The 22,551-nt window shown below is 42.4% G+C and overlaps 1 protein-coding gene across 2 annotated transcripts in view; it reads right to left on the bottom strand.

Moving 5' to 3' along the window:
- Positions 1–3,932: 3,932 nt before the first annotated feature.
- LOC122427483 (SAP domain containing ribonucleoprotein) overlaps positions 3,933–22,551 on the bottom strand; it is a 47,754-nt gene continuing 29,135 nt past the window's right edge. For both annotated transcript variants that reach the window (XM_043447008.1, XM_043447007.1), the window contains 2 exons: positions 7,690–7,779; positions 3,933–4,225 (listed from right to left, as the gene is read on the bottom strand). In XM_043447008.1, the coding sequence (XP_043302943.1) occupies positions 4,184–4,225; positions 7,690–7,779 (132 nt within the window). In that variant the 3' untranslated portion in view covers positions 3,933–4,183. The remainder of the gene's footprint in view (positions 4,226–7,689; positions 7,780–22,551) is intronic.

Raw genomic sequence — 22,551 nt, forward strand, 5'->3', positions numbered from 1 at the left:
TCCTGAGCAGTCCCAAAGGTTACAAAACGCTCTCCCGGCCTCCACAGAGCAGAAGATCCAAGCTCTCGAGATAATTCAGGTAATATCTACCCTATTTTCCTACAGTTCCCTGACCCGAGGTTTCCTCAACAAAATCCACAAGCCAACCCAACTTTGAACTTCCACTGTTCCAAGAATGGTTACGCATCTTAATACTTTCATTCTACCATAAAAATGCCTCCCATGTCCAGGGAGCACACTTCCTAGGGCATACAAATTGGTGCGGGAGGCGGCGGGGGGCGGGGAGTAGCAAAAGAGTCTTGCCTGTAACTGCAAGTAGGAAAGCTCCTGTGACATCAGTCTGACCCAGAATGGGGGACAACACAGGTTCAATGGGCCACTCCCTGCCCTGTCCGTTCTGTTAGCAGACTGGCCCCCTCCTCAGACCAAGTTGAGGGAAGACTAAAAAGCTACACATTGTGTCCTCCCCATGAGGAGCTGCTCTACGCACACCTACCCCTACATTCTGCCCCAGGGAAAAACAGATCCCCCAGCCCATCCAAGGTCCGCTGCTTCCTACCTTGAGAGCAGCAGGAAGTTACAAGATGAGGCTCACACTCAAACACCTGCAACCTAATGGACGAGTAGCTGCCCTACTCTTTGTCTCTGCCCACATCAGGGGTCCCAAGCTAAAAGCCAGCGGGCAGGGGCATTTACAGCCTCTGGTGTATGGTGGGGCAGAAGCTGGGAAGTCAAGGCAAAGCCACAAAGCCAGCTTTCCCGTCAGTGAACTGGGTGTAAGGGAACAATCGGGATGACTCCTACCTATTTTCACTCTCAGAATCCCCCAAAGTATTTGCATACGTGGTGTACATACACACACACTCTCTCAAATTAGTACACTCAGCCCCCTACCCTCTCACTGTAACTTATTCAGGAAAAAGAAAAGTACTTCTACTATGAATCACCAAGTAAAATTAAGAGCTAATAATTACTGAATGATTACAATATATGATAAGCAAACTGTGCGCCTTACATAAATATGACAGTATCAGTTCTCACAGCAGTCTTCACAATAAGGTTGCTATTGGCACAGAATTGAAAACAGTGGTTAAGAATGATTAAGTAATTTGCCCAGGGTCTTGCAGCCAGCTGAGCTAGTGTGGCAGAACAAGGAATTATACTGAAGTAGTTGCTATACAATATTTCATTCTATTTATAGTGATATAAGAGATAGAAAAATTAAAGGCAGGGATAACTGAGAAAGGAAAAGAAATAAAGAGAAAGCTGGGAGTACTTTAGGCTCAGTGGAAGTCCAAAATTGCAAAACTCGGTATTTTTCAGTCCCTTTGGAAGGATATACAGGAAGAGTGTGTTGATGTGCTGCAAGAGAGGGGGACATTAGATTTTGGTGGAGTCCAATAATCAGAGATGAGTGACACTGTCAGGGGGTCCTCATGAAAGAGAACAGGGAAAAACATTTATTATAGAATATAGTCTTATATTCTTATTTATATTACGTCTTTCCTTCCACCTGATCTGTTTCTCATGTCAGACATGGCAACAGGACTCAACAGCAAGAAGTGCTGTTATTGCATCTTCCTTCCTTATAGCCCTCACCCCCACAGAAGCTTCTAGCCTTGTATCTTCAGAAGTAAATTCCCAGGATTTGGGGTGGGGGGAAGGGCGGTTTATAGTGATGGTGGAGAAAAACAGAATGATCCTAGAGAACCATAAAAAGGTGCAGATTTACAGCGGAAGAAGCTGGCTCTCTCCGCATCTTTTACAGACTCCCTCATTAAGAGCTTCCAGGTATGCAGAGAATGTCACAGCTTCAAAACAGGGAAAAGAAGCCTGGAGTCAGCTAACTACATCTGGATCCTGGATTAGCTACACTAAAGAGACTGGAGGATAGGAAGGAAGGGTACTTGGATCCCAGATAAAGAACTGCAAGGCTGGGTGCTTATTCTGCCTCTCAAAGGACTTACTATTTTAGGACTGAATTAGTAAAAAACGTAGGAATCCTGAACTAGTCATGCTCAGAAAGTATATATGGAATGATTACAGTGAGACAGGAAGAGGAGGATTTGGTGATCAGGCTTGGAGGTGAGAGACTTCTGACCAACATAAGAACAGCTGCTGGAATAGGATGAAAAGGGCTAATAAAAAACCCACACAAGCCTGATGAGCAGTTCTGGGCTTCCCTGGTAGCTCAGCTGGTAAAGAATCCACCTGCAATGCGGGAAGCCTGAGTTTTATCCCTGGGTTGGGAAGATTCCCTGGAAAAGGGGACGGCTACCCACTCCAGTATTTTGGCCTGGAAAATTCCATGGACTGTATAGTCCATGAAGTTGCAAAGAGTCAGACATGACTAAGCGACTTTCACACACAGCTGTCTCAAAAATACGGGGAAAGTGAGTTAAGCATGGAGAAGAATGATTAGGCTTTAGGAAGAGAATCCTGGGGACAGGGGTTGGGGGTGCAAAGTCTGAATACCTTACTGAAACATTACAGAGGATAAGGAGACAAGGTAAAGAAAACTTCTGAAGGACTCAGCACTCCACTCCTCTTTATAAGCGTCTGCTCTGTTCTTTTACCTGTTATTTTGGGTAGAAAACCCTTACTGAATCTATAATCTCTGTAAAGATACAAAACTGAACTAATTCTCTCTCTGGTTCTGCTAGCTTTAGGATCAGGGTCTAACGGAGAGGGAAGCAGATAGCAGTGCCCAAGAGAGAAGAGAAGGAAGAAGTTTAATCAACCTTCCCTTTGGCGCATTTCTCCAAAGTCTTAGAATGGGGCAAAATTGACAACAAATGGGCAGTCTTTGCATCTGCTCCCCAAGACACTGTTTTTCCTAAAGCATCTAAACTTAGGTCCCTGTCCTCCAGGAACCAAAGAGACTTTGTGGAAAGAGGTTCTTGTTAGGAAGGTGATCAAACATTATTCTTTTGTTAATCACAAAACCAGACAGAGATGTTAGTAGAAACGGGAACAATGAATTAATTACACCACAGCAACATGAGATCTGGTCATGAAACCAAAGTCTTCAGGTAAGGTGCCAGGTTCTTAAGTTTTACTACCAAAACCCAAACAAAGCCCAATCTTATATAGATGTATAGTACTAAAGATTAAGAGGAGAAACCCTATACCAACATGTCCAAAAAGATTAAGTAGCAGGTCTCAGATCTACATGAAATTCAAACGCAAATAAGCAGCCCTGCTTAGGGATAGCCAAAGCCTAAGTAGGAGGCTTGGCAAGGAAAATGGATTTTAGTAATATCCAAGAAAAACTGCCACCAAAACTGCAAAAGCATCTTTCTGCAACAGAAGACAAATTAAACTAGCATAGGGCTTGATCAGAAAATAGAAGGCTCTAGTCTACAGCTTATTGTCCCAACAATCTAGGCAATAACTTTTAACACCTCTGACATCCTGTCATACTCTGAATCCCCACATACTTTCTTCCAGTTCTGAGGGGTAGCCAGACAAACTGCTTTCCTGAACTGCATAACCAACAGGATTCCACATGTTGGCTTCAAATGCAACCAGTTAAATCACTCTTGAAATTAGGGCCCTCCCAGACTCCAGAATAGGCACTCTGCACTCCATTCCATAACAGACTACCAATCCCTAGCCCTAGTGTTTATATACTTTGCACCTCCTAAAACCTACAGTATTGTATTTTATTCTAATGGGTCATTTCAACCTGTTGAAGCAAAGATTCAGGGTGAAACTTGGCCTCTTCATGGAGAATAAAGAAGTAAAAGGATGCCTGTGAGTATGAGAGAAGGAAATAAATAGGCTTAAAGGCACATACTCAATCCTTTTCCTCATTCTCTTTTCTAAAGGATAAAGGCATTATTGCTAATTCTCTATAATATTTGGTGAATATCTCCTTATCTGGTCTAATCTGGCTCTACGAACTCAAAGGAGCACCTGAGAAAACAATGTTCTTTTTTCTATTTTTTTTTATTAACAAGCAAAATAATAATTAAAAAACAACAACACAACAACAAAAACCTTAAAGTTGGAACTGCAATAAGTCAAACTGCTGCTGGAGTTCACAGATGTACCTGGGGTACATGCTCCCTCACTGCAAGGCAGGACCTAGGCACGTGACTGTGCACTTAGGTATACAGGGGACCAGGGAGAGTCAACGAGGTGGCAACACTGGAGAACAGGAAGCATCACAAGCTTTTCATCAGGCAATTCCAAAGCGCTCTGCTCTTTTCCTCTTCTTTGCCTATAAAGAAGCAAGAAGAAAAAAATTAGACTGCAAGACAACGGTGGCTCAGGTTCCTGGCCGCTTTAATCCAAACTCACATGGGCTATCACAAGGTCCAGAAAGGAGGGAAGGCCGCACTTCAGCTGGCAGCCAGAGACTTAATGTCTGAATCTCTCCGGTCATCCCCTTAGGGCAGTTTGGTGGTGGGGGGGGGGTGGGGGGGTGGGGGAGTGGGGGAAGAAGGAGAACAAACAGTGCCAGAAAAGCCAAGATTCCAGAGGAGAGGGGGCCACTAGCTGCACAGTGAGTCAGCTGGGAGACAACGGATCCTGCAACAGGCTTGGGGAGAGTCTCCAGTGAGTGGGGAAACGGGAAATTTCAAAGGACAAAAGGCTGACCAGCACTGTATCATGGAGAATGTGAAGGGGATGCCCTTCTGGGCAGTTAGGCCCAATCAGCAACTATTTCTTAGGCCTCCAAATCTACAGAAGGACATATAAATCTTCAATGGTAACAGAATAAATGTGGGGTAGGGGCCGCCCCAACATGGACCTCTTAAAGGAGACAGTGTTGGAGAGAGGGCACAAAATGGGTAGAGGAAGAGAAAGAAAGATATTTTTCTTCTGTAAGTGACTCACGAAATAGTATGAGTTCTCACTCTAACCACTGTCCCCAGCAAAGAAGGGGCTTTCAGAAAATTCCGTTCACAGAGGAGGTTTAATTTAGATTTAAAAGAAAAGCTGATTGTGATGAGTGTCTTCTGGGGCTTTGTTGGCTTCCTGGTGTTCCGGTTCACCCCTAAAGGTCCCAACTGAGGAGTGACCATCACTATGTCGGTGATCTGTTCAGTATGCTGCTATTTCTTTTGGCTGATTGCAATTCTGGCCCAACTCAACCCTCTCTTTAGCCCACAGTTGAAAAATGAAACCATCTGGTACCTCAAGTATCACTGGCCTCGAGGAAGAAGACCTGTTTGCCAGTGCTCTGTCACTGAGGTCAGGGAGAGAACTCCTCTAGACATAAAATCACCGTGATATCCAAGCTACCTTCCTTAACATACCCACTTTGGCCAGCAGCTGCCTTAAACGTTCACACATTTGGATATCTTATTTTACAATGCGGTATTTTTTTCCTGTCATCTTTTTTACACTTTGATGAATGATGTGCCTATTTAATCTAAACTGTACTGCTTCTATAAAATGTTTATGCCCTCTTCCAAGAGTGAAAGTGCTGTTCTTCTGAGAAATAATGTTACTCTTTCCTTGGAATCTGTGGATTTGAAGATGGCTCCTGTCTGCTCACATTACAAGAATCAGCAGTGGTTAAAAACTGTTGTATGACAGGTTACAGTGGGGCAGTCAGTAGGAGAACATGTTCAGAGGGAAAATCTGTCCCACCAAAATTGTACCAATGTATTTAATATATTATACTACAGTATTTTCAGGATGAATTTATTTCTGCCATCTTTTGGAATACATTATTTTTCTGCTTTCTATGGGGAAGAAAAGAAAAGAAAAGTTGAGTGGGCCTTCCCTGGTGGTCCAGTGGTTAAGGTTCCACACTTCCAATGCAGTGGGCACAGGTTCAATCCCTAGTCAGGGAACTAAGATTCAACATCCTGTAGGTACATGCCCTGCCCCCCCCCCCCTCAAAAAAAAAGCTGAGTGCACACAGGCCCAGCCCACTGCACCTGGATTACTGATACAATTCTTTGGAATCAAATTAAAGTCACCTGGTTCATATAAACTCCATCAGCCTCAAACGTTACTACTCCCTTAAAATCACTAACTCTCCCAATAAAAGCCATTATTCTTTTCTACTCAATGAAATCCTCATCTGCCTTATCTTGAAGGTCAAATGTACCAACTCAGTGAGCATGCCTGGTTTAACAATAGTTTCCTTGGTAGAGAGGGAGTAATTTTTTAAACATCAATCTATTTAAGGCAGCACTGAGTCTGCTGCCGCATCACGGGCTTTCTCTGGCTGTCGTGAGCAGAGGCTACTCTCCGGCTGCAGTGCAGGGGCTTCTCTCGTAGAAGGTCATGGGCTCTAGGCACGTGGGCTTCAGGTGTTGAGGTGCACCAGCTTAGCTGCTCTGTGGCATGTTGGGATCTTCCCAGACCAGCGATCAAACCCACATCCCCTTAACTGGCAGGCAGATTCTTAACCACTGGACCACAAGGAAAGTCCCAAAGAGAGGGTAATTTTAACCAGAATTAAAACAAGTCTAGGTTTACTTCTAGGTCATCCTGGCAAGTCAGCAAGCAGGCAGACATTTACTTACAACAGGTAATGCTTTATTTTTAATTAGCAGCACAAAGAATGCAAACTCTTAGTTTTTTCTTAATGAAGAATGTAAACTGATCTGATTCTGAAATTTTCAGGGTTTATTACCCTGATATTTAAAATTGACCCTGATATTTATTTACAGGGACCATAAGATTTTGAGTGTGTGAGGTAAGATTTAAAGAGGTCATCTCTAGAGACAGATGGAAAGAAATAAATTTGGAATAAATGGAAGAAGCAACATTTCAAATTCCTCATCAGCTAAGAAGTTTCTATCATTATTTTAACTGTTCATGTACACTTTTGCTGACACTTGGTTTCTATTATAGATACTCTTAAACCAGCAAATCATTATTGTCTGTCAATGCCCTGAGCGGTTTGCCAATGCTCAGTCTCAATAAACATTACTCCAAAGAATGCTGGTATATGGATGCATACGTCCTGACAAACAAAAGCCGTTCTTTCATTTTCAGAAACTATTACATAAAGAAAATGATAATAACAAGAAGTCTCATTTGACGACTTCCTCAGTGGTCCAGTGGTTACAGACTGTGCTTCCAATGCAGGGGCGTGGGTTCAACCCCTGGTGAAGGAACTAAGATCCCACATGTGGTGCAAGGCAGCCAAAAACAAATTAAAAGTCCCATTTGAGCCCAACTGTCTTATTTCAGAGGCAAATCAGGCACAACGACATTTGTGTCTGGGTTGAATATGGTGGCATTAAATGATGAAAGAAATCTGCTTGGAGATAATCAGAGACATTGCTACTTACTACATAATTAACAATATGACAAACACTGTCAAACATTTTATGCAGAATCACTTCACGATTAAAATACTGCTTTGAGGTAGGTTTTATTATCTCCACTTTCCAGATGATGAACCTGAGATTCAAAAAATTACTATAACTTATAATATATTGTAATACTAAGTGGCACAGTCACTTAACCAAGTTTACCTGATTCAAAATCTTGTGCTCTTTCTTACTAGGTTAACTGGCTCTAACAGTAAATTACTAAAGTATACTGATGGAATTCAGTAGGGTCTCTTTATCCAGAAAACAGATATCAAGCAAAGGACCAAAAATCTTGGCATTTAGGCACCTAGGTAGTAGCAGGGAAATAAAATGTTTCTCTATTCTGTTTGTCTTCATTTTCCATTCAAAGGCCCTGTGAAGCATTTCAGGTGTATTTTACCTCTGTATCCTCTGTGGTTCCTGTTCCAACTGAACTTGTGACAATCCCAAATCGCTCCTTCCTCTTTTTCAGCTTTTCGTCATCCTCCGACTGTTCAGGGACAAAGAAAAGGGTTGAAACAAGCTAGTCTCCATTCACAAGATAAATACCAGTGAAATTATAATTTATTGATTATATGCTGGCCAACCTTGTGTTAAGAACCAAGGATCACACAAACAGAAAAACAGGAAACTGAACACGCTGGCATAGAGCATCCTGTCCCTAGAATGACTAAAACTGGCAACCCACTCCAGTATTCTCGCCTGGGAAGTCCCACAGGCTTTGGAGTCAGGTGGGCTACAGTCCGGGCGTTGCAGAAGAGTCAGACACGACTTAGCGACTAAAACAGCAACTCTCCTGCAGCATTTTAAAGCTGCTATTCACACCCAGCACTGTTCAATGTCAGAATCTCACATATATTACATTTCCATCAGGGCCTAAACCCTGCCGCTTTATCCAACTTTAACACTCATTTTCTCCTTTTCCACCTTCTTCTCATAACCTGCCACCAGGAATCAAAAGCCCAGTCCTAAGATTAGAAACATCCAAAAGTAGGTGGCCTCCCTGGGTATTTCTTCACCCCTAAAAGCATATTCTAGATCTTGACGTATCTAGACAAAGATCGTAGCCTCTCAGATATCCCAGGAGACCTTCTACTCCACAGACACATAACAGTCTCATCATGGGCCAGGACAGTTTCTTTGACCTTATTTACAAAACATAACCAAAAGAAGGTCAGGTTAAAAGTGTTGAAACAAACTTTGAGCTTATGTGTGGTGCTTCAGAGCTGGATTTTAAAAAAAAAAAAAGGCAAGCCCAAAAAAGTTCGTATTCCTGCAGTATGTAGGCAGCATGTGTCTCTGGGTGTCCCAAAAACCAGAGTCAAAAGGAAAGGCAACCAAGAGAGCTACAGAAACACAAGAACTTCCAAAATACCTTCACTCTCAACCCCAACAATGGAGCGGTCTTTGTTCCTCGGAGGAACCCGCTCCTGGTCAAAAGCAAGGTAGCTGTACAGCTTTCTGTGTTCAATCTCACCAGCCCAGTTCTCTGAGCACAGTGAGCAGTCAGGAGTACTTTCTCAGTCTTACTTTGGTTCTTTCCGCTTTACTTTCTCAGTCTTACTTTGGTTCTTTCCGCTTGAGAAACGTTCATTTTCTCCCTTGTGCTGCACCTGCCTTCTAGCAAGGAAGAAAGAAGCTAAGAAAAGTTGGTGGCTATTGAAGAACTGAAGAATCCTACACATGAGTTATCATCACTTAATCACAGAATACTGCCTACATAATTTGTCTGCCTTTTTCATTATAACCATTAGCAAATCCACAGTGGGCATATAATTAATGTAATCTAAACTACTGTAAAACATTGAGCCAGGTTCAAAGGAAAAAAGAAGTATTCTTATCTTTAATAATATAAAATAATCATGATTATTCATAGCCACTATTAATTGGGTGTGGGTGCTTACTATGTGCCAGGTACTATATGAAGTTCTTTTACATGCAATATCTCATTTACCTGTTTTAACAACCTTAGAGATAACAAGTACTACGACATACACAGTAGGTCATCTTATAGGTAAGAAAACTGAGGTTTGGAGAGATTTAACTTGCCCAAGTCTCACAAACAGTTAAGCAGCAGAGCCAGAAATGGAACCCAAGCCATTTTACCCGAGAACCTACTTCTTAACTTTATCAAAACCTTAGGTATCTCACGTAAGCATTTCTTTGGAAGAACAGTAGCAGAATGGAAGTAGTGCTTAATTTCCAAGGTAAGAAGGATCACTAGGACCCTTAGCTCAATGCTAGGATCCCATCCCCTTTCTACCAATCATATGCCTCCATTTCATAACCAGGAATCTAGGGAAAGGACTCCAATTAGTAGTCTCATACTTAACATTTTCTCAAAGGAACTTGTTTCTAATTTCAGTTAATTGGCTATTCCATATGTTAAACTGTATGAAAAGAATTAGGGGTTCCAATGAACACAGGCCTCAATATATTTTTCTTTACCAAAGCCACTAGGAAGTTTTTCTTAATTTTGTCTACCACCACTAAAAGTGATTAAGAGATATAAATGGAAATTTCAAAATGAGAATCTCTATAGAACATTGTAGATGAGCAAACCATTTTATTAAGCCTCCAGGCCAAGCAGGAAACAGCTTTAGCAGAAATAAAAGGAGTGTACATAGCTTTTTTGGGGGTAGGCAGGACTAGACCATATCTTGTTGAACTACCACCACAGACTTTTTTCCAATCAATGCAGTGCTAGGGATACTTCAGGCTTCCCTGGTGGGTCAGCTGGTAAAGAATCCACCTGCAATGTGGGAGACTTGGGTTTAATCCCTGGGTTGGAAAGAACTTCCAGAGAAGGGAATGGCTACCCACTCCAGTATTCCTGCCTGGAGAATTCCATGGACTGTATAGTCCATGGGGTCGCAAAGAGTCAGACATGACTGAGCGACTTTCACAATTCACAGGGATACTTCAGCAAGTTCAAATCACAGAGGGAGATATTACTGCTGAAACCTAGCTATTCTCTCAGCACAAACCATAGGCCCATTCTCTTCACAAAGCCTATGTCCATTTGGAATGTGTGGGACATTTTTTCCTCTGGTTCTCTACTTTGGTATATCCCAACATGGGAGTTTGGGACTTCTGAATTAAATTTCCTGTGTTTCTTTTTGAGCTCAAAGGTGAGGAAAGAATGAGGGAAGAAAAAAGAAGGGTGAGTGAGGTCAAGTGGATGTTATATTCTCTAGCCACTAAGGATAGCTATGAGAGGATTTCCCCTTGGGATCCCTTTTTTACTCCTTTGGTGCCTCTCCTGGAGATCAGGCAGAGCATCTGCTCCAAATCTACCAGGGGCTTTAAGGGGAGGGGGCGGGGGAAACAATACAGATGCCCCACCTCCCATCCCCTATGAACAGTCTGCACACCCTCATCTGCAGAGACCAGTGAGGGTTCCATTCATTTTGTCATGCCTGCTCTTCCCTCCCTCCCAGAGCCCCGCAGCTCCTTCCTAAAGCCCCCTTCCTCCTTGCCCTGCAGGGAGAAATCAGCACAGTTCTAATGACCTCTCTCACTTGACCCTTCTAGCGTGACGGTGTCGCATGGAAACAAATGTACAATAAACTTCACTCCATCTTTAGCTCCTTGCTGACAGGTTTTGATTCGTGGGATGCTGAGACCCATCTGAGGAAAATTACCTCGATCAAAACGCATCTCTCTCTGCATTCATCAGGCCGATGCTCCCCCAGGCCATGCTCAAGTGCATAAACGGGGTGCATCTGCAGGCAGCACTGACCCCTCTAGCTCAGTGTCATATGCATTTGCAAGTCTTTCCCTTCTTCATCCCTCCCCTACTCCCCTCCCACAAACCCTCAACAACTAACAAATTCTTTTTCTTCCCAGGCATGCTCTTGAATAGTACTGGAATCTGAAGCACCCTTATTTGCTATCAAGTGAAAACTCCTCAAAACACAACTTGCATCCAAAGTCAGAAGACAAACGTGTCCTCACTGACTAAAGACAGGCATTGGACTGATTGATCCACATCACTTCCCCATTCTCTCATTCAAGACTTAAAGAAGAAGCCTGACATCAATAACTTTAGCATACACGATCCTCACTCACATCTCCCAATAACTGCCTTGTTTTTCTTTTCAAAAGCTTGGAGATAAAAACAAGAGAATTGTGTGAAAGAGGAGACAGCCCATATAAGAAGCAAAAGGCACAAAGTATGATATATATTCAATAAAGTCAAATGCTTTCATGAATCACCATCACTGCATTTTCCATCAGGGAATAAGACAGTTCCAAACTGAACTCTTTAGAAGACATCTTCAACTTTTTAAAATCCATTTTTCTTCCTGTTTCTCTTTCAGATTTGGCAAATCCTTGAACAATCCTTGTACAATGGATATGAAAGACTGCCCAGCCCAGAGACAAGTGCTCGAACCTGGTGCACTGGGAAGACCCAGAGGAATCGGGTGGAGAGGGAGGGGGGAGGGGGGATCGGGATGGGGAATACGTGTAAATCTATTGCTGATTCATGTCAATGTATGACAAAACCCACTGAAAAAAATAAATTAATTAATTAATAAAAAAATAAATAAATAAAGTCCCCTAAGAAATGAAAAAAAAAAAAAAAAAAAGAAAGACTGAGACATCCCAGATCGCCCCAAGGTACAAATTATATCTGTGACAATGCTTAGTACATAGGAACTACCGTACAGATATTCAATAAATGTTAGGCATTATTTCAACTGCTTCTTTCTGGTCCTTGAAACAAAGTTCGAGACCATCAGCAGAATTCTGAAGCTAAAGTCCTTCTTCCACACTAGAAATGAAGTCATCAGAAGCTGTTAAAAGGTGGTCCAATGGTTAAGAGCCCCCCTGCCAATGCAGAGCACACAGGTTCCAGCCCTGGTCCAGGAAGACCCCACGCGCCCCAGGGCAACCAAGCCCATGGGCCACAGCTACTGAGCCCGTGCGCCGCAGCCACCATCGCTGGTTCCCCTGGAGCCTGGGCTCCACAGCTAGAGAAACCCACGCACTGCGACAGAAGCGGCCTCCACTTACTGCAGCTAGAGAAAGTGGCACACGGCAACAGAGACCCAGTGCAGACAATAAACAAGTAAAAATTAGGGGGAAAAACTTGTTAAGAATCAGACTCACTACCAACACGACAAAATAACTTCCTTTAGATGCAAGGCAAATGATATTTGGACAGAGGATCAGATTTAGGGTTAAGTGTACCAGAACAGAGCTCAGCAAAACCAGTCTTCTCCATCAGGTACTATTAACCATCTTCTCTTCCTGGGACCCTAAAAAAAGAAAATTTATGCTACCAGGCTTTACTGATTTCATCATCCCTAACAATTAATGAGTACCAAAACAGATATCTATATAAGGTAAGGTCCAAGGGAACTGAGCAAGGATTTGACCTCTAATGCTATAGACCCAATTCTAGGTACTCTCTCAAGGCCCTTGAGGAAACGCTTTCCTAAATCACACATCAGTTTCTATCAACATCCTCAGTAACACTGAAACTATAAAATTAAACCATTCATCCACTAGTCATTCAAATATCCACTGAGAGTCTACTCTGGGTCAGACAAATGTTCTGGCATTGGGGATAAAAGATGAGTAAGAAAAAGATCCTTAACCTCACAGGACTTATAAATTTACAACGGAGTGACTATAAAGATGTGTGCCGCTGTTCATTGTATCACTCCACTGTGAGGATCAATGGGGAATTTTTCCTTCTGGATCCCAGGCCCAAAATAATTGCATTTTTGGTGAGCAACTTGCTAGTTTTCATTGTGAACCCTGTTGCTGTCATTTAGGTGCTAAGTCTCATCTGACTCTTCACCATCCCATGGGCTGTAGCCCGCCTGGCTCCTGTGTCCATGGGATTTCCCAGGCAATACTGGAGTGGGTGGCCATTGCCTTCTCCAGGGGGCTTCCCAACACAGTGATTGAACCCTCGTCTCCTGCATCAGCAGGCGAATTCTTTACCAGAGCCACAAGGGAAGCCCTGGTAATCACTGTAAATAGTATAACTTCGTTTTCCTCTTTGTATTGACTGTTATAAAGTTTGGAATAAAATGTATGGCCTGTCCCTGGCAAGTGGTTTTGAAAATATTTCTATTTAGAAAGGAGGGGCCAGAAGTATTGAGGTGAGAGAGAAACATGAGATCAAGAGATGGTGATCAGAGGGCCCTCCCTGGCGGTCCAGTGGCTAAGACTCCGAGCTCCTAATGCAGGGGACCTTGGTTCGATCCCTGGTCAGTGCTCCTATATGCTGCAAGTAAAGATCCTACCTGGTGTAGCCAAATAAACAAATTTAAAAAAAGAGAAATGGTGATCAGGGAATTCCCTGGCAGTTCAGTGATTAGGACAAAGAGCTTTCACTGCTGAGGCCTGGGCAAAAGAGAGAGAAAGAGAGAGAGAGAGAGATGGAGATCAAACACCCAGATCCAGAGATGAAACTTAATAGACAAGATTAAGTACAGTTAGTTACAGGGTTGCTATTGGTCCTTTAAGAACGCATTCCTCTCTAAATACAATGCAATTAATCTTTTTTAAAAAAACAAAAAACCTCAATGTCCCAAGAAGGAAAAAGAAAGGGGAAGGAAGTACAAGGTTATAGCTAGAAATGTATTGCTTTTTTAAAATTTATTTATTTACGACTGCAGCAGGTCTTTGTTGCTGCGTGCAGGCTCTCTCCAGTTGTGGAGAGCAGGCGCTGCTGCTCTCTGCTTCCAGCGTGTGGGCTTCTCACTGCGCTGGCTTCTCTTGCTGAGGGGCGCTGGCTCTAGGCTTCAGCAGTTGCAGTTTCCAGGCTCTAGAGCTCAGGCTCAGTAGCTGTGGCCCACAGGCTTAACTGCCCCCCAGCATGCGGAATCTTTCCAGATCAGGGATTGAACCTGTGTCCTTTACATTGGCAAGTGGATTCTTAACCACTGGACCACCAGGGAAGTCCTAGAATTTTTAAATTAAGAGTTCCTGTCAATGTTTTCACGGTATATACACCGTAGCCAGAAATTAAGTCCCAAGTGGAGGACCAGCTGCAACAACTGGCAACCTGAACATCATGGCTGCTTTCTAAGTGACTGCCTCTTTTTATGACAAAAAGTACCAAAGATAAAACCTCTACCCAAATGAGTTCCAACCCTAACTTGCAAACAAAACCCGTGTCTTCAAGATTCAAACTCAAGTGAACATTTTTCAAAACTTACTAATTTTATCCTGAATCCAATAAAGAATACTGTTTCAAGTTTACTGTGTTAGGGTGACTTGCTCTACCAAAAAGTGCCCATTCTGACTTAATTTAGCACCCCATGGGCTCTGTGTTAAAAACATTCACCTTTTTCAATCTTATTACCAATGTCACTCTGGCTCATAGAGAGAAACCAGGAGAAACAATAACAACAGTAACCCAAATATAACCCAGGTTTATGTAGGGAATCTGAACTCAGTAAATTCTAAAACACAAAGCAAGAGGACTTACTGAATTCAAATAAGAGATATCCTTACTATTCTGACAGGCAATCAAAATAATTAACCAAGCCAGGTATTTTTTTTGGTCAGCTCACTCACATCATCCCTTCTTATACTATGTGTGAGAAGCAGAAACTCCAATCTAAATTCAGTCAGATATATCCTTACAAGTAGAAAGGGGGCATTTCAGGGGAGCTGAGGTGCTGCTGAGCTGGAGCTAGCCCTTCTCCTACCGCTGTTTTAAAGACTGAGCTGTTGTTCACATCCAACACTGTTCAATGTCAGAGTCTCATGTACATTCCCATCAGGACCCAAACCATGCCACTTTTTAAAAATCCTTCTTTAACAGTTATTTTCTCAGAAATCTTTTCCCTGGAGTGATGGAAAGGAGGCTGATAGTGAACAAAGATGATCACAGTTTGCAAAAAGTAACTGCCTCTTTTTGTAAATGAATTACCACACTAAGATGTTAACAGTTCTCAGGCCAATCTGATTTTTCAAGGGAATCTAAGGTAAGAGTAAGGCAAAAAGGAAAGCAGGAGCCTTTTGGTGACTTTCCTGACTTTCACCGCCATGTGGCTGATGGCAGGATGAAAAGCAGAGCCTGGGGCCTTTCAGGCGACGGTAGATTAATAATGACATGGCCTTGACTTCCCAGAGGTAAAGGTTATGAAACACTCCAGGGTGAGTGGGGCTTCCAATTTCATACTCTCAGAGTGAATGACAGCAACTGATGGTTTTTCTCTCAGAAACACTTCAATGCTTAAACACACAGCTGTCACCTCCCTGCCCCAGTTTCTGAGATTCATTTGAACATGTTTATTCCTGAGCCTTTATGCCAGCCAGTCCACAGAACTTGAGGTGGTCCTAAAGACCAATGCACAGAGCCTAAGCAGGACTAAAAGTGAAGGACTGGACTAGCAGAGGGTACGCCATGATCTTAGCACACAGAGTAAAGAGATACTCCAATACTGCCACACACATACACACAACACATCTCCCAATACTACAATCTTACTCACTAGGGCCAGAAGGGTGCCAAGAACTGCAAAGCTACACCAGAAGTAGAGACCACCAGAAACTTTATCTCCTCATATCTTTACAGTATCTAAAGCCCCAGTACAGCTCAGAACCAAATACTCTCCTGAGTCACCAGCTCCCATCACTTTTCCTCTTGTCCAAATCAAGCTTCTCCCCCAACCCCCACTCTTCTCTAACCCCCGAGGAGGTCGTCTCGGTCTTGCTCTAGCTAATTGTAGGACAAAGCAAGGAAGGTGGAGGAAATGAAGGCTTCACACTTGAGACCCCTGGAAGCCAAATTTCTATTAAAATCCCAACCTCCCTCCCTTAAAAGCCAGGAAGCTGCTGCTCTTAAGGATAAGTGATGCAGAGCTTGGCAGAAATGTCAAGAAGTCAGTAGAGGGAAGCTAAAAACTTCTGAGGGAAAGTGAATTCTGTCTTAACCAAAATACACAGAGAATGAAGGACAACAGTTACCTGAGCATTCAGAAATTTACAATGAACACTAGGAAAACAGTTTTCTTTTCACCTGAGATTTTTTTTTTTTTTCACCTGAGATATTTTAAAAGACAGATTTCTGGCTTCACCCCAATCTAAAAAATCTGAATCTCAAAAGGAAGAGCCTAGGGAACTGTAAGAGACCCCTGGTAACTTTTACATGCAGCAACAGTTGGGAGTAATTGCAAATAGCTTTGAGACAGTACAAACCAACAAAACAAAACAAACGAAAACTCCCCAATCCCCCCCCAGCCCAACAACAAAACCTCACAAAACCAAATGAGGCTGCTGCTGCTGCTGCGTTGCTTCAGTCGTGACTCTGTGTGACCCCATAGACGGCAGCCCACCAGGCTCCCCCGTACCTGGGATTCTCCAGGCAAGAATACTCGAGTGGGTTGCCATTTCCTCCTCCAATGCATCAAAGTGAAAACTGAAAGTGAAGTCACTCAGTCGTGTCCAACTCGTAGCGACCCCATGGACTGCAGCCCACCAGGCTCCTCCGTCCATGGGATTTTCCAGGCAAGAGTACTGGAGTGGGGTGCCATTGCCTTCTCCAAACAAGGCTGCTAGTCCACTCCAAATTTCCCCCCAAAGAACTAGGGGCCTTCCAAAAAAGTTTTTGCTGCCTACAAACAGGTTATCTCAGCTGCAGGAATGTGAAGAGAAAATGAAAGGAATCACAGCTGACTAAGGGACAAAAGTCATGCTGCCCTCTTAGAACTGAAATAGAGGAGCAGACACTCTTACCAGTGCAGTTCAATACAGGAAGAACATGCCAAAACAAGAGGAGGGAACACCTCAGGCATGTGGGGAAGAGAGAGAGGCAAACGGGCTCAAGCACATATGGTTTTTTCCCTACAGAACTGATACAGAGGAAGTTTCAATGAAGTGGAGAACAGAACAGATGCTCTTGTCTTAAGGCTCGTATGTTTTGCTTGTTCATTTAGAGCACTAAAGAGATCCATCAAATAAAACCTCTCATCTTGTAGATCTGTCATCTCCAGTTGCTCTTCTTCCTGAAACATTTCATACCCAAGCAGGGGCAGGACGGTAAAAACTCTAAAACTGCCTCCTCTACTCTGTACCTCAACAAACTTCTCACCCAATAAATATTTTCTAATACCCAGACACCAAGCATTTCAAATATGATCTCCTTCTCAATAACGTATCTTCACAGCTAGGGATTTTTTAAAAAATATATTTATTTTATGTGGCTGCACTGGGTCTTAGTTGCAGCATGTGGGATCTCGTTCCCTGACCAGGGATCAAACCTGGGCCCCATGGACGGCAAATGCAGAGTCTTAGCCACTGGCCCACCAGGGAAGTCCCACTGCTAGGGATTTAAAGATTCAATGTATATATAAAATCCCAATGTGGGACACTCTGAAAATACATTTCTCTATCTGTCAATCTGCTCTGGGGATGAGAAGGTAATGGGTTAAAATATTATCTTAAAAAATATGAGAAAAGAGTAGTAAAGGAAAGGGAAGGGAGGAAAGAAGTTAACATCTTCTAAATCTTAACAAGGGACTTTAGATTTCATTAAAAACAGGGTCTTTGCTAGTTTGCAAACATCACTACCAAGGATCCTCCTATAAAACATCTCATGATCTGATGATGCTCTATCTCATTCCCATCCCCAACTCCAAAATCTATAGGATTTTCTTTGACCCACTTCAGCTTTCAGGCATAAAAAGCAACTTTACTATTTTGGTGAGCACATAAGAAAATGAGCTATCACGTAATTATCAAACCTTACTTGAATCAAACCCATTTGTATTCTTTAAAATGTCACCACTCCTTGGCAATGCCAACCCAACAAACGGTTATTGCGCAAAAGCATCAAAACACACCTTAAACACCAATGCTACTGCTGTCACACACGAAGAGCCTGTGAGCACTCAAACCACGCATCCTCCCAAGAATGAGCAACACCAGCACACACCAAAGCCCTCCCCCAGACAGACAAACACCACCCCACACTTTTTCCTTCCATACAGAATTTGAAAGACTGACAGACTTGGATTCAGACAGTTAGTTCACATTTCCCCAGAGCTAGGGAGAGTATCTCTGGCTTCCCAGGTGGTGCAATGATAAAGAATCCACCTGCCGATGCAGGAGACAGGTTCAATCTCAGGGTTGGGAAGATCCCCTGGAGAAGGAAATGGTAACCCACGCCAGTATTCTTGCCTGGGAAATCCCATGGAGAGAAGCCTGGTGGGCTACAGTCCATGGGGTCGCAAGGAATCAGAGAGGAGTGAATGACTGAGCAGGCATAGGGAGGTTGGACAGCTACTACTCTGCTTAAGACAGCCAGGCTGGCTTACTGGTCACCTCAAAATTAACACATCAACTAGACATACAATCACGTATGATTTACAGATGAGTTTTAAAAATCTTATGAAGGCGGGAGGGGGGATCAGGATGGGGAACACATGTAAATCCATGGCTGATTCATGTCAATGTATGGCAAAAACCACTACAATACTGTAAAGTAATTAGCCTCCAACTAATAAAAATAAATGGAAAAAAAATAATAACAATAACTGAAAAAAAAAAAGCTTATGTACTAAGAGTGGCACCTTTTAAAAAACTGGCACTCAGGGACTTCCCATGTGGTCCAGTGGTTAACACTGTGGTTTCACTGCAGGGGGCATAGGTTTGATCCCTGGTTGGGGAACTAAGATGACAGAGCCAAAAAATTTTTTTTAGTAAATCAAAACTAAAAACTGGTAGTCAGAGAATGATCTCACCTCAAGAACTTGGTTGGCAAAAACAGTTAAAGGTATTTAAAAGTAAAGCAGACTCAAAAGAATGTAGTATTCCCCTCCTTTTCCAGAGTTTGTTTACTCCTGGGGCAAAGACTAAGGGGGACCACAGAGAGGCATAAAACTTGTTTTTTATCAAAGTCATCAGTTCTGACATGTTAGAAGAAGGAATGTGAAGACATTAGTCGGGGGTGGGGTATAAGCAGAGGAAATAAAAAAGACAGTGAGTTTTTCCTTACCACAAACTTTCATACCTCTAGTTCTTTGGGTTCAAATGAAATGAATGAAATAAGAGAAAAATAAAGTGAAATGGTACAAGATTCCACGTACCTTAGGGAAGTATAACCCTCTAATAGAAGCTTCTCAAAAATCCAATTTACAGTGAACAGAGCAAAACATCAGTCATAAATGTTGACATAGCACCAAAAATATCATCTTGCTTCCCCCAATTTTTAAAGTTTTTCCTCTAAAATACTCAATTTATACTCCTAACATTTCTCCACAATTTTCTTCTCATCCACAGCCAGGCAAAAAGTGTCTGTCTGAGGTTTAGGGCACAGAGGGAGGGTAGAAGTTGAGCAAAAACTTGACTCCTATTTCTCTAGTTAAAATTAGAATACATTTTCAACAGTCCTGGGCAGGAGAAAAATTCCATTCTGCCTCTTTGCTCTTCCAAATTCCTATAGCCAAGTGGTTCAACAGCAGTTGAATGGCACACATAATGACATCATTGATTGGAACCATAATAGAAGGGAGTGAGAAGAGCGGGTTGGGGGGGAAGTGGGAAGGAGGGAGGTAAAGATGTATTTGTGTTACAGACAAAAGACAAGTTCTGTTCCTCAGCAGGGACAAATGAAGAACCAGATGAGGGGATAAACTGAGGTCAGAGAGTTTTCCCTATTGTTTCCTCTTTAAACAGGTCCTTTACCACTCCCTCAAGGTTCGTTCCAATGGACGGGTATAGAAATGGACGCGTATAGAAGCAGCATGTGTTTTTATCTTAAAGGAGGAGGCAGAAGAAAAAAAAAAAGACAAATATTTATTCTTAAATTATTATGAATTAGAAGGGGATTTAAAGGATTGGTTAGATTTTGGCTGGGCCCTAAAAGCTCCCAGAAATGCTGAGGACTATGTGAGGTTGGTCTCGGCTTTTCTGAAATTCATCTTGTCTTGACAGCCACTCTCAACTGCCATCTCTTTCTATTATATAACCTGTTCTTATCTTTTCTTGTTGATTAATGTAAGTTAAAATAATATAATTTTTCAAGTGGAAGAAGCATTTTTTGGCAAACTGACAATCTAGGATGGAGCAGGAGGGGAGGGAAATTTCCCCCCAAAGCCCTTTATCAATGAAATACAGTGACTGACAGGATCCATACTGAAGTTTTTTCTATCTACAATCCTACTACCTGCATTTTTCTTGATCTCATGGGGCACCATGAGAAAAGGAAATAGAGGATTAAGTTTGCACTTGGCCCAATTACTGGTACTTAAGTATATGTGGATAAAAAGAATCTAAGCCTACTCGGCATGCTACTTTCCCAACTTATCCTGGGATCTAGTCTTTCACTCCTTTAAAAAAAAAATCCTACTAAACTCACCATAGCTTATAGTTTCTCAGGGCTCTTACAGTCTCAGTGTCATATGCAGGGCCCTGCAGTTCTTCCTTGTATTTTTGGGGGGGGGGGGGGCGTGCTGTGTGGCATGTGGCACATGGAATCTTACTTAGCTCCTCAAACGGACTGAACCGTGCCCCCTGCACTGGAAGCATGGGGCCTTAAAACACTGAACCCCCAGGGAAGTCCTTCCTTTGGAAAAGGTTTGTATACACATGCCTAAACTCTCAACAAATCTCAATTACAAACTCTGAGAAGGCTGGTGACCACACCATTCTTTTTGTTCTTTGTGACCATGTCATGCAGCTTGTGGGATTTTAGTTCCCTGACCAAGGATTGAACCTACACCCCCAACAGTGGAAGCGCGGACTCCTAACTACTGGACCACCAGGGAATTCCCTAAAATTCTAAATCTACAGTGTGAACTTCCTTCTCTCCATATCCAACTGACTAACCTCTGTATCAAAACCCACTGCTGAAAGGGAGAAACTGACATTCATTTATTTCAGATGATGGAAGGGAATCATGATAGAATCAAATAGGCCTTCCAGAAGAGCACAAACAGAGACAAGCCATAATGAAGTCTGTATGCTACAAGACACTGGAGTCCTCTTGTACTTGGAACTGACTCTTTGTCCCAACTTTCTCTTTGATATCTCAACACATTTCACTGACAAGTTCCTCAAAAACAAGGCAGGTTCAGTATCTCTCTCATTCTGAAGTGGTTCATCCCCACCAAGAGTGATCAAAAATAAAGAATTATAAGAATGATTCATGAAACTTATCACTGCAGCCACCCAAGATTCTTCCAGCTACCAGCTTCAGCAACAAGAAGATAATCAGTAGAGGAATATTTGTTTTCAAGCTTTTTATATCCTAAAACTGTATAACACAGAATATTCACAGTAAAGAAAACTGGTAAAACCCACAAATATGGGAAAAGTAGCCTTTAGGGTTTACAGGTCCCTTAAGATATCTCATTAGGACAGTCACCTATATGAAGAACTACAAGTAGTGAAAACTCAGTGATATCTTAGTAGAAAAGGAAGGAAGATGTAGTAACATCAATATTTACTACTACTAGTCAAGAATCAAGAATCCATAACACATGCCCCTCACACTGTCAGGGAGAAAAATATAAGCCACACTCCAGTTTTCTGCTTAGGACCTGGGCTGGATATTTTAGTTTCTTTGTAGTATTTACCTATTTGGATTTTCTGCAACTTTCTAAAGCATCAATTTTCACTTTTCCAAACGTGTTAATGTTTGAAAACAAACAAAAAATATAATCCATTCAAATCAGCTACATCAGTTAATAACAAATTTCTAATTTGTTATTAGACTTAATTAGACTTGTTATTAGACTTAATGTCCTATGACCATCATATATTAACTGACCTAGCTTCCCATCTATTTCCCTTATCCATTCCTTTTAGAGATGAATTTCTTATATGCCAGGTCAAGTCCTTCACCAAGAGGACTGATCTAAACACTACTTCTCTTAGGAGGCTTGGAAAACTAACTGAAAGAAAAAAAAAAAAAACACACAACCAGTCAAGCACAAGACTGAAAACTTAGCTGGTGATCAATCAGAACCAAGCAGGCAGAGGTTATTTATCTGGGTTTTGTTTTGTTTGAGGGGGTAGGAGGCTTCTCAGCCCAGAGTTACTATGAGGCTTAAAGGAGAAAAGGCATGCCATTCTATCCTCAAATAGTCCAGAGAGCTGGAAGGGACAATTTACAGCCTCTTGTGTAAAAATGTCTATAAATGCCAGTGCCATTCTTTGCCCTGTCACTTCCCATTATCCTAAACCAATAGGGCTCTATTCACTGAGACCTGAGCTAGAAACATGGACGGACAGGCCTTTCTTGAGCAGGGGGAAAGAGGGAAGATGACTGGGGGGGTGGGGGGGTGGT

Source organism: Cervus canadensis, chromosome 25 (genome assembly GCF_019320065.1).
Source record: "Cervus canadensis isolate Bull #8, Minnesota chromosome 25, ASM1932006v1, whole genome shotgun sequence".
Taxonomy (NCBI): domain Eukaryota; kingdom Metazoa; phylum Chordata; class Mammalia; order Artiodactyla; family Cervidae; genus Cervus; species Cervus canadensis.